Genomic DNA, 13,435 nt, shown 5'->3' with positions numbered 1-13,435 from the left:
AAAAAAAAAAAAAAAAAAAAAAAAAAACACCTTTAATAAAAGAAGATATATATCTTTCCCTATCTGCTATAATTAAACAGCTTTAGGTTTTATTTCAAATGCATATTTCTATGAAGATTATGCTAAGCTAACAAGTAGGGGCATGCCTACAACCCGTTACTCAGAGGCTAAGGCAGGAGGATCACAGGTTCAAGGCCAGCTTGAGCAATTTAGCAAGATCCTGCTTTAAAATAAAAATAAAAAGGGTCATAGCTTAAAGCACTCCTGGGTTCAACTTCCAATACAAAAAGATAGATAGACAGAAAAAAAGACAGACAGACAGACACATATAATGTTATCCACACTGAATAAAAATATTCAGTTTTTTGAAGGGGAAGGACATTGCATGAAAATATGCTTGCTACTGGAAATTGTATGCAAAAAATAAGTTGCACATAAAATTACCAAAACTTTTTTCATCCGTTCAAATTTATTGTGTCTTTTTCATGATTAAACTTTTTTTTTATTTTAAAGAGGGAAAGAAATCCCAAAACAAATAATAGGGACAAAGATGAAAACAAAGCAACATATAATAAAAATGATATTTGAAAACAGGAACAGAAAGTAACAATGGTTGTTACACTGTACATTTAGTTTTTTTACTAAATTTAATTTCATTATTTCATTTTGAAAAGTAAAAAACAAAAGCAAGAACAAAAACCAGAAACAATGACAGGAACAGGGTAATATACAACAATACATATGTTACAAATTTTCAGAACAAGAATAGCTGATTGACAGTGGTTGATATATTATCTATTTTTACCATCAAATCTGTTGCTCAGATTAACAGAGATAGTTCTGTAAGATTGGGCATATGATTGCATATTACCCCTTGTTTTTCAGAAACTTTAAAGTTTTGTTCTTGTCCCTCTTGTTTTTCTTTTTGTCTTTTTTAAAAATTTGTTTTGAAAAAGACTGGCCATCGTGGCCCGTGCCTGTAATTGCAGAGCTTGGGAGACTGAAAACAGGAGGATCACTATGAGTCCAATCTGTGTAGTGAGACCCTGTAGACCCTGTGCTAAATACATTAAAATAAATAACATAAAAGGAAATTATTAGATAAAAAAATAAAAATAAAATTTATTTTGAGGAGTATAGTAGTAATTGATGTGACATTAAAACGGTACGTATTTAGAAGACCAAGACGACAAGTATTCCAGCGTGGTTTGTGTGTCACACGCTGTTGTCCTCCATGTAGTCACTCACGTTCTTGACCAGGGCTGTAGCATTTAAAACAATGTTTAAAAATTTACCCTAATGAGGCTTAAATTCAAGATGAGGAGTAATAAAGTGTCATCAAATTGATACAAAATACTCATTAAGATAAATTGCAATAAGATCTAGGAGGAAAAACATAAGGCAGAGATAGGAGATAACTGATAACCAGAGACTTAAAACAGCACTGAAATTTTCCGGAAGTTGTATCTATTAATAATGTTTTGTAATTATGAAAATACCACAAGGATTAGCTTTGTTTCCATGTATTTGCAAATGAGCCATATTTTAACTTTAGGATAATTTACTAGCTGATACATTTTCAAGAATTATTTTAAATATGGGATCAAATTGACCATTAGAAATATTACAACAATTTACGCCGTATTTGAAGTGAGAGAGAATTCTCACCTAGAGTGGCATTATTGATTGCTAACTCACTATTATCACTCCAGTTTATCTAGCATTTGTGAGTTTAAACCCAATGTTAGATTTAACTTTACTATAAACTGATAAAAATGGTTAGCACTATTTTTCATATTTTATCTTAGAGTACAAAGGATGGCTGAACTGCAGTAAATATTTAAGTGTCAAAGAAACATGACAGTAAAAGACACATTGCCAAGAATGATGTGGTACGTGTGTTGAACGCCGGGGCAGGCAGGGAGATAGCTGAGCAGCATAAGCACCTGCCTGGCAAGCGCAGGGTCCTGAGTTTGGTCGCCAGTACCAAAAAAGTAAGAAAGAAAAAGAAAGCAATGGCTGGGGGAAAGGGGATAGAGTCAGTACTTTGATGGGGGTTTATGGCAATGTACTTTTACTACAATAAATTATTTACTTTAAACAGTCACATTCACCATGTTTCATTATTCTCCCTGTTATTCACCTACCTACTTAATTTCTGCCATAGGCATATAAAAAAAAAAAACTCATGGAGCACCCTCACGCAACTTGCTCCCCAGATCTAGCGCCACCCAACCTCTGGCTCTTCCCCAAAGTTGAAAGCACGAAGGTAAACATATAGAACCAACTCCAGCATCAAGGTAGCGACGGCAGCTCAACCACAGGCACTCACAAAAGTGAGCCTTCGGGGCGGCTTCAGAAATGGCAAGCGCGACGGGATGCGTGTGCCAGCGAGCGGGGCAGGAGGGCAGCGGGTGCCCCGGCACCAGGACCGTGAAATGCAGGCGTGCGCCAGGCCTTCTGGCCGCACTTCCTGCCCAGCTCAGATGTCGGCTTCTGTAGTCAGAGGCAGGTTTTTGTTATTTGAATCATACTTTTTGCTGTAGAAAAGTCAGTCATACATTTTATTATATTTCTTTTATAGTCATCCATATTATTGAACTTTGTAGTTAACGCTGTCATTTATCAGCTGGTATAATCGGGTTTCTGAGGCAGGTAAACATGATTTGCAAAACTATAATCAGCCTCCTGTCTCCCCAGGGATAATTCTAGCTCTAATTTTGCACTTTCTTCCCTTACCAAGCCATCCAGAAGAACTCCTTCCTAGCTGGTCCCCGATGACCAGTTAGCCATCCCCAGAACCAACGATGTGGTTCACTGGGAATTCTCTCCATCTCAGAGAAAGTCGTTCTAGCTGCCACTGTAATTCCAAAATAGCTTGTCCAAGGAAAGCTTTGTCTCCCTGGATCCTCCACACGTTGCTCAGAGTCTCTACTTGTGCTTCATATTACACAGTCCAGAAAATCTTAATTAGAGACCTGAAGGGAAGTGTGCTTAAAAGGAGCCTCAAAGCTGTTACAATTATAGACGAAATACTGTAGACGTACGCACGCTTCCAGGGCCGAGGGCTCACCACCTAAACTTGAGTATTCAAGTTTGTGACGCGTTTGGAGGCCTAACGGACAGTATCCAAGAGGACAGCCATGAGCGGGCAGCATGAGCAGCAACGACTGCAGCAAGTAGAGTCCCGGCGGGTTCCCTCACGCGGCGTGCACGCGGCCCCAACGCAGGGCCTCGCCGCGCAGCTCATTTGACGTGTCTAGCAGCGCTCTCCAACGCTTCGGTCCAGCCTCCCTCCCGACTCAGTTATGTGGCTTTTCAAAAAAATTGCCAAATTTATTGCTCAGAAAAGAAACTTTTTAAAAAAGTTATTATCTTCTAAAAAATAACACTAAAATATTCTACAAGAGTGGTAAGTGACATCTGTTTTAGAAATTATGTAAGAAAGAATTTTAAAAACCATTCTGTCAAATTTGCAATATTTCTCAAATTCTTAAATCACAATTCCAAGTAACCATGTCTCATAAACGACTCAATTTAATGATAAAAAATTAAAGAACCTGCAGGCTATGACTCATCTGCTTTGGCTCATATATAACACTAAACTGATTTGAAATAAGATGCCAAAAGGCTTAACTATGCCATTTTCTCATGAAAATAAAGATGAACAGGAAGGCGTACATGCAACCCAATGCCATTAGAATTTTCTCTCAAAGCTATTTTCAAATGCTCAATGCTGCAACATTCTATACCAATTTAGGAGGCCCAACTGCTACATGGGAAAGTGTGCAGTTGTCTCCCAGTACTGATGCGGAGCACGGGTAGATCTATTTCACACAGCATGTGTGAAGCACACCAGTGCAAAACAGGACCACGGCTACCCAAACGTCTACACCAGCGCACTCACCGGCCCCTCCTTCACATAAGCACCTGCTGAAGGCGTTCTGAAGCTTGTCAGACTAGACGCTAAGGAAATGCTTTTTTTTTTTTTTTCTTACCAGAATCAAACTCATGACCTCACAGTTTCCAAGTAGGCACTGTGCTGCTGAGCTGCCTCCCCAGCCCTAGGAAATATTTTTTTCTCTCAAATAATACATGCTTCAATTCTCTCTTAAATTTATCTTCAATTTAATAACCGATGCTTAATAGCACTAAGTGTGCAGCATAGTTAGCACTACATGTGTGTATAAACATGTAACATATATAGATATAGAATGTGCAGCTTCACAAGACCCTATGAGAACCACAGATTATTTCCTCATTTTACAATTGTGGGACTGATAGACAGTGCTAGGGTAGTAGAACAGAGCCAGGATTGCCTCCCAAGTAATTCTTAACAAAACTGGATGTTAGACAGACAGACAGACAGACAGACAGGCAGACAGACAGACAGACAGACAGGCAGGCAGGCAGGCAGGCAGGCAGGCAGGCATATTTTGTCTCCTAAATAAAAGGGTATTATAGGATTATAGGAAAACCTGTAAGTTTTGGTCCATCCCGTTCTTTCTACATATCCAAATTCAACTACCCTAAATGATTACTTCTTAGCATTTAATTCATATTTCCAAAAGCAGCTGTTTCATCACCCTGGTCACCATGAGTGGTAGGAGCCAGGCCTTAGCCTGCCCGCACATTTCTCACCTGGTCCTCACACACGTACATTTCCCATACTCTCTCAGAACAGCAGGACCGTGATCTCTGTTTAAATCAAGACCACGTAAATATTTCTGAGTGTTGAACAAGGTTAGAAAAAACAAACTAATTGTTTCTTTTTTTCTACATCTTTAGATTACTCTGGATTAATAAAGGTCCTTTTTTATTGCCTGGTGCTTGATGACTGTATAAGAGAGTCAATGACTCGTTCTTCCCGTCACCTGTGAACACCTACTCACAGCAGTTTCAAGCCCTGACACGTCTTCTCCTCTCCTGTCTGCCCGGGAGACTTCTCCCCAGCCCTCTGCTCTCCTGTCTCAGCCCACTTACTCTCCTTCAAGGCCAGCTACTGCGGAGTCTTCCTAGCATACCTCAGTTCAGGAACTTTCTTCATCTTACATTTGGGGAAGACGGACGCAGTTGTGTTTGTGTATACAAAGTGGCCATGGGTGTGTTTGTCACCTGATGAGGAGTTTGTTAATGAAGCAAAATCTTGTTGAGCACTTACCTGAGAACAGAACCGTGTGCAAGAGGAAGCACGTATTACTGTATCGTGCCTGCTTTTAGGGTTTTCCTGGTAGAGCCTGCTTCCTCTCTTCCTTGGTCACAATGCTCCAAGCGGTTATCGGTCCTGCTGAGGTACTTCATCCCATAATGACTGAAACTCTGAATAGACTCATTTAATTGTTATTATGGTAAAGTGCGGAATTCTCTGAGAAATCACTTCGGTTATGAATTTTGTAGAACTTTTTGCGCTATCACTTACCTATAAGCTTCCTACCACTTGTTGATACGTAATGTCCTGTTGAGCAACTTTGCTGCCCATGTTTGAGCTCTCTGTGCTGTGCAGTTTCTCTGTGCTGATCTTCACTGGAGTCCTATTCTGTGGTGGTACTGAGTACTCTGAATCTCAGAAAATGTATTTCACATTTACTTTTACTCAGTAAATTTTATTTAAAATATCTCTGCTAATGCCATTTGCTCATTTTCAGTCTTTTCTCATTCTGAACTCCTTTTGGAGGCTTAAGCTTTATGAATTAATCCTTTACTTTCCTAAGTCTCTCATATTTTCTTTCTTTACCCGAATCCTCAATGGCTAGACTTTCTCTAAGTCCTCCTTCCTCTTTTTCGTCTTCTCTGCTATTCCTCATAGCACACTGATCGTGATGTGCACATAGAATGTCTTTCAGAGGAGACTGTGTGTCGCCCATTTCCTAAGAATGTCTCCCTTGCCCTTTATCACAATGCCTTCTGTGTCCGCTGGAATTCCTCTTGCTGTTTGGTTTAGTTTTTCATCATGAATGCTTTTTATCAAAAGTCCAGCAATATTTTGTTTTCAGTGTATATTAAACACACTATTAAAATAATTTTAGCCTCTCTGTACATGAGCAAGACTTTTTTGTGACGTGATTAACAAGATACTCTTTACTGGAAGATTTCCACATGTCTCTCGCTGGGCGCACGTTTCTCTGGTTTCTTGCTTGGAGGAGCCGACCTGGATCCACACATCCTTAAGGCAGCACCCAGGATTCTGCATTTGCTAAGGGAATCGTCACCAGCTTGAACCATAGGCGGTTCAAGCATGACTGTCCCCATGGCAGCCTGAACCACTGGTCACTAGCCGTGAACATCAGAGGATGGGGTTCAAATCAGAGTTCCCAGCACTAGGACTCGTGGATTATGGCCCCATGGCACATGTGGTAATCCCAGCTCAGACTGAGTTTCTGAAAACTGCTCCACCTGCACTTTCAAGTCTTAAAGTCTTCTGGAGTTCCATGAATAAAGAATTCTGCCAGAAGAAAAATTTCTCCTTTGGGTTTCTATCACATAGCTTTGGAATCTCTGATTTTTCATAAGTCTTCTCTTTCATTTACAGTTCTCCATGTCTGAGAGTTTGTTTGGTTTTCTTGTTTGTTTGTTTGTATTAGTTTGGAGTGGTTTCAAGAAGGGAGTGGTATAAACTCTTATGTTTAATCCATCATGGGTCCCTGAAGGCCTGGAGGGTTATCTATACTGTCAACATTGTTTCTCATTAGGTGAGAGTTCAAGTGACAGAATTAATTTGCTGAAAGGACTGGGTCCCCAGCCCAGTCTTCCCCCCATGTCCCCTGTGTCAGCGCTACCTCGCTGCCTGCAGTTTCAGGGACCCTCCTGTGCTGGGCAGAGAATGCAGTATTTGGCACACAGAGCTGAAGGTGGCAGGGGGAGAGCCAGGCATTGCTGGAGGGAAAGGGCGAGCTGCCATGGCCGTACTTCGCCACCAGAATGGTCCCACTAAAATCTAAATGACAAGGAGAAGGTAACTATGCGGTGGGATGAAGAGAGTCCTCGGTGTGGGTCAAATGGCACATGCACATCTCTGTGGCAGAGGAGAGCTACCTGCTCTGCGAGCTCAGATCTCACCTGTGCAGCTGAGCATGTCTGCAGTGAGCGAGTGACAAGTGATGAGACCCCAGGGCTAAGCTGCAGACCACCAGGATCCCGGAGCTCAAGGAAGAGTTGTCAGACACATCCTTGGAGCACTAGGAAGCCACCTAAGGACCTCAGTCAGCATAATGTTACTATTCAATTTGCTTTTTAAGGTCGCTGTTGTCTCTCTCTGATGGTAGAAATGAGAGACAACTTAGAAATTCTTTCTTAAAACAACCTATGTACATGGCTTCAGGGTAAATCCTGAAGGGATTTTACTGACCTTGTCAGATATAAAAGTTACATTTCTTGTTATATAGGTCTTGCTTTGTCTTGGTCTTAACCATCCAGCAGAAAAGTATAAACATGTGGCATAAAAATTAAAGCCATATGAATATGTTGAGCTGTAAAAGGCTCAAGTCAACAACTTCTGACACTGCCAGTCCTGTGGATAACCCACTACTATTATGGGCTACTGGATTATATTGGATTATTTTGCTGAATCCACGTACCTACAATATTAAAATGGCAATGGAATATCCATCTCAGACAAAACTAAACAAAAAAAAGGAGATATAAATAAAGGACCAGTTTGTATCTGTATATATATACAAAATAGGATAGATATACAGCTACTTTCTCTTAGTTCAATGAGAAGAAATATTTGTACTAATAGTGTTTAGAAAAGATATCATGTCTGCTTCTTGTACTATGAATAACTACTATGAAGACAACAATATGTAATGTACTAATTATTGTAACTGTCCTACTAACCTGTTTTGAAAGTGTCTCATTACTATTTCTTTCTCAATAAAATTAATTTTTAAAAAACAGCCTGTGCTTATCTTAAGAGGAATGTCAGCCTTGGAAAATTCACAGCACTGTTGTCAGGTTAGGAAGTGTCTTAACTGATGTCAGAAATTAACTGGCTCAAGAAATGAACTGTAAAGTATCCATAGACAACAATTCCATTTTCTGCACCTTGTCTTGAATGTAACGCTAAGCATGCCTAAAGCTGTTGGCTGCAGCACTACGCAGGACACCAGAATACTGGGAACAAACGTGAAAGCCCAGAGTGTTTAAATACAGCAGCTGCTTACTCCCAGTTTGTAGAATTCGCTTATTAATTTATAGAGTGACAGCTGAAGTGTTGGACATAAAATCAGTTTATGTAAGTAGGATTGTCAAGCTGTAAATCTACAGAATGCGTAGTTTTGCTTCTTTCCTTTAGTGAGTGGTGATGTTTAGGTGAAGCAGAAGAATGCCGACCAGTAGACTTGCAGGGGCCATGAAACCAGCTGTGTCGGTGAGAGCTGAAAGAAATAGCTCATAGGAGCGCTTCCCCTGACACAGAATCAGTTAATGTATCACTGTTTATATGCACACAATTATATTCTGTCAAATATTTTATGCCAACATGCATGTATGCCACCCATGTGAACACACATACACAAATATACAACTATGAAGGTTTACTTTGAAAAACAGAAAATTTCAAGATAAAGTACTCCAATTGTTTTTTCTAAAAACCTCATGGAAAGTTATATACCAAAATGCCTTTATAGGAAAACTACTTTTAGAAGAGAATTACTTATTCTAAATGAAAATATTCTCTTCCTACTATGTGGCAATTTTTTTTCTCCATTACCATTACCTCTATTTCTAAAATGCAAGGTGTCAGGCTATTTCCTGTTTTCTACTTCTTGACACAAAATGATAGCATGAAAATTTGTCATAGAGCCTGAAAATATTCAGTAGTCTTCATGCTGTAGAAATATCTGCTACTATTTGTATTGTCCTTATGAAAAACTATATTTCAAAGTTTTTGCCCTCGGGCCAATTTCTATAGAAATTTGGTGAATTGTCCACAAGAACTGCAGTTATGAAGGTGAAGCCCTAACAGTGAGAAATGCCATTGTTAGCCGCAAGTATACTTTAGGTCAGAGGACCACTGAGGATGTGTGGTTAGTTCAGAATTACAGCTGCTGTTAAACTTGCGTGGGGTTTCGGCTTGTGATCTCTATCAAACAGAAGCAAGGAAGTCAATGTAGCTAAGTGAGCCTATGATAAAAAAAAATAGTAAGTAGCATATCTTTCCAGTGCATCTAAGCTTCTTTCACCATCACTGGGCAGACAAGCTCACCGATGGATGTGCATATGGTGAAATAGAAGAATTGAAGTGTATTTGCCCACCGGACCCTAATGTATAACAAGACCTTAAAAGTATGCTTAAAGAGAACTTCGCTCAAGAAGGAAATGAAAACCATCTTGTGGTAGTTTAATAGTATTATATCACTGTAATATTTAAATTGAATTTGTAGTGAGACATTCACTAAACTCTAAGTTTTACAGCATGCTTAATATGAAAAGGTAACTACATAAATAAATACCTTTGAATACCTTCAAATCTGTCACTTTAATTGGCCTTACCAGTTACTAAACTCACTACAAAAATTGAATTAAATATTAAGATATAAAAAGACTTACCTAACAGGAAAAAAATATTATGGTTTACTTGGGCTTTGTTGATATGGAGATGCATTCCTGGGAGAGCACACGTGCCTTCAGCCAAAGACGACAGGCAGCAGGCTCATTAGACCCTAAACCCCAGACGCTCCTCTGCCTTCCTGGGAGACGCTCCCATGACAAGCTGTCTCTCTCCGAAGCCTCCCTTCCCAGGAAACTCACTGGCGACCTCTGCACCAGCACCGTCCCATGCGCTGTGAGACGCGAGGGTAGGGCAGGGGTGTCCTCCCGAAGTCTCCTCCCTGCAGGCTCCAGAGGCCTGGTGTGCTCACAGTGTGGGCAAGCATCTCACACAGCTGCACTCATGAAGCAAAGTGGCAGAGGCAATAAAAAGTCAAGACATACAGCTTCCTCTCTCAGCAGCAGCAAGATGTCAGCCAACATCTGCACAGAAGAAAAGCACTACCTTTGCAAGAGGCTCACGCAAACGTGGTCTAGCACAGTAACATCAGATTCGCTGGAATGGCAAACAGACCACTGAGAAATGCTGCCAGGTAAATCATTTGCATAAAGAATAATTCACTGAGCTAGACGTGTACGTCCGTGTGAGAGCCACGGCCTACATACACGGAGGCCTGGATTCAGTGCCCAGCACCCCCCCTGCCACCCCTGCACAAATCATCCCTAACAGCATTCCAAGTACTCTCTTCATCTCTGTGAATAATCGTAACTACCAGTTGGCTGTGAAAGCACAATGCTTATCCTGTGGAATGGTTTTACTAAACAATGAAAAGCAGAACTTAACTAATAAATGTGTAATCTCTATAGGTGACTACACACCGAAGCCTCCCTTAGGTGTGTAATGTTTAAAAAATCATATTTAACCTGGAAATTAGAATGTGCACTATTCACATGAAACTCGCCAAAAATGAGACGATATCCGCCAGACCCAAAACCCCATGCAAAACTCGCTGAAGTGCCTCCTCATCTTCACCCTAGTCTGAGTGCTTCCATGCTATTCTGTATGCAAAAATGTGATTTTTCAGAGTAAATTCTCCAGCTGCCACCTAGACATTTCTAGCTGTGCTGATACTACCAGAGCCTTCTCACCCCCTGAGAGTTTCTGGCATCATCCTCTCCCAAGAAACAAGGGAGCACAGTGCCGCTGGCCTACTTAACCGGAGGCAGGAGAGGCTACCTGCTAGACACAGCAACAACACTTGGCCTGGCTGCAGCAGTGGGAGAGGCACCAGTTAGCTGCCTGGGTGTCTCGGGAGCACAGCTCTGCCCCTAGAGGGAGGTGAGGAGAAATCAGCCGGAGAGTTACCCTGAAACTAGAACACCAGCCAGGATGTTAAACTCGTAGTGTGCCCGGAGTGAAGGGTCACGCGTGCTAGCTGAGTAGGGAAGGCAGAAGGACAGCTGAGTTCCCTGGCCATCCAAAGCCTGGGGAGAACAGCAGGAAAGATTCCTGACGCTGTTGTGACTTCCAGCACCTTCCCTCCTGGTAGAAATGTGCTTCTGAGTGTCACTTGCTCCATTGCTCGACGGTTAACAAACTGCAGTTTGGTATTTTAGGAACTGTGGCCAAGCACCTCCCTTACAGTATGTTCTTTAGGAAAGGGCTGAAGTGAGCAAAAAAGGTAAGGATCTGTTGACAATCACTGACACACTACTCTTCCTGCAGAAGAACATTTGCTGCCAGACCTGACTCTCATATTTTTTCTTCCATTTAACTATATTATCCATGTGCTAATGATTTTAGAAAATCTTAAACTGGTACTGAGTTCATGCAAAAACATTAGTGAAATAATAAGATGTGCAGGTCTTCAAAACACAGTTAAGTGTATGATTGCCTTTAGTTTGCTGTAGAAAACCAGTGTACACTGTATTATGTTTCAAAGCCTATTTTCACATATTTTTCTACTGTTAAAAGTCTATACAACAATGGCTGTTTAATCTATGCCTTTCATTCTCTTTCCTCTGTTTGTGCAAGAGAAAGTAAGCGGCCTCATGCACTCCCTGCTGCCCCTCGTCCAGAGTAGCAGTTCTTCGTCGTCTTCCATTTCCTTGAAAGACATGACAAGCCGAACCAGCCACCAATTTCAATGTCTCCCTTTCTTTAGCAATAACGTTGGTCTTTAAAGAGATTTTTCTGTCACAAGATTTGTTTTAGAAAATCTGGAGAATCTCTTGCAATAATGAACCTCCTGCATTCAGTGACTTTGGCGCAGGACCCTAATTCATGCCAGGTGGCCTCTGGGATTATTTGATACTGGCTACCATTTTGAAAAGTGTCACCCTTTTCACACTACAGAAGAAATGGGCATCATATGCAACCTTTTAATTTAAAGTGCAATTAGATCAATAGCATCATCATTTTACCTGCATGCTGCTTTACTGACCATTATAAATTTCTGGAATTGTATATAATTTTCATTTTTAAGGCTGAAAGCTCTTTTATTTAAAAACTGTAGTGTTCATTGCAACATTTTTGCATGGGGAATGGAAAGGGACAGTGTTCTAGACTTGGCTCTACAGAATGTGACAGTCTAGTTTGACTTAAAACAAGGTCATCTGTAAGTTTGCTTCTCTAAGTATCTTCTTAGTGGACAAAACATGTTTTATTATTTAATAGGTCCTTTTAGAATGAATATTCTTTCAATCTCTCAGTGATCTACAGGATACAATTGTCATTAGCTTTTCTAAGTCCTAGATTTTCCCATGTGTTTTGCAGATAAGATTTCAAAATCTTGCAAATAAGTATTTTAAACACATCCAGAAATCCCTTCACTCTATGTGTAAACAACACTGGCTCCTGGTTTCCGAGATGCTATATACCTCAGAAAAGCAGAAGGAGGTCGCTCTGAGCTTTCTGAGGTGGAAAACCCTGAGAGGTTTCCACGCTCACGTCATTCAGAACTGTGGACAGCTCCAACGACTGCCAGCGCTTTGCTTAGTTTTTGAGCACAAAATAATGCTGCTTTTTACTGCTCTGTTAAAACTGCTTCGTATGCACACACTTCTTTAGATGATTCCCTTTTTGTTTTTCTTTTTGCAGACAAGTTCAATTAAAAAAATAAATACCACTCTAAGTTATTCGTTTGGGGCTTTTAAATGGGCAGTCCAGCAGCGCTCAGGAGAATTCAACGCAACTGAGCAGCCTACGCGCGCTAATAAGAGGATCTTCCTCGCGACCTTCATCTGACAATCTCTAAACATGCTTAAAACCCAACGAATATTTGGGCGGCAAATAAGATCGGGACACGTCTTCCTATGCGATCTCCAAAGCAGAGTTCTGCCCTCAGCTCGCCCGACTCTCCTCCGGAGATGGGAAACGGGAAAGAGATCTTCTGAGCACTTGGAGTCAAGGTCAAAAAAAGGGTGTCGCTCTGTTTCGGGCTGGGGCTCTGGAAACGCCCTGCTCGGTCTCGGGAACTCTGGCTGGCCGCGGACTCCTGCCCAGGCACCTGCTCGCCCACACCTCCGTCCCGGCCTGCACGGGCGCGCGTGTGCGCATGGGTGTGCGCGCGTGTGCATGGGTGTGCGCGCGGGTGCCCTGTCCCCGACACGCGCGGCTCCCAAGTAAAGTTTGCCCGCTCCGACTTCGCCCCGCCCTGCGGCCCCGCGCGGCCTCACCTGAAGTCGCTGTAGGGGTGGATGATCCAGAAGCCGGCCGTCTTCACCCTCTCCTGCTCCTTCTCCACCGCCTTCTGGCTCCCGAACATACGAAGGGAGAATTTGTTGACGCCGGGCTGCAGCATGGAGGTGAACTGGCGCTGCATGAAGCCGTAGGGCCGCCGCGGGCCCGCCGCGTCCTCCCCGCCCGCCTCGCCGCCGCCGCCGTCCGCCTTGAAGCTCACGGAGTTGCCGAGCTCCTTGGCGCCCGCCGCGGCCCCCGGCGGGG

General features: G+C 42.0%; 1 protein-coding gene across 1 annotated transcript in view; it reads right to left on the bottom strand.

The window, feature by feature from the left end:
- LOC101580344 (potassium/sodium hyperpolarization-activated cyclic nucleotide-gated channel 1) overlaps nucleotides 1–13,429 on the bottom strand; it is a 375,264-nt gene extending 361,835 nt beyond the window's left edge. The window contains exon 1 of the mRNA XM_004648037.1: nucleotides 13,168–13,429. Coding sequence (XP_004648094.1) covers nucleotides 13,168–13,313 — 146 coding nt within the window. The 5' untranslated portion in view covers nucleotides 13,314–13,429. The remainder of the gene's footprint in view (nucleotides 1–13,167) is intronic.
- Nucleotides 13,430–13,435: the final 6 nt, after the last annotated feature.

Source organism: Octodon degus, unplaced genomic scaffold (genome assembly GCF_000260255.1).
Source record: "Octodon degus isolate 3935 unplaced genomic scaffold, OctDeg1.0 scaffold00348, whole genome shotgun sequence".
Lineage (NCBI taxonomy): Eukaryota > Metazoa > Chordata > Mammalia > Rodentia > Octodontidae > Octodon > Octodon degus.
Note: the sequence above shows the minus strand (reverse complement) of the source record. Positions and strands in the feature narration are given on the sequence as shown.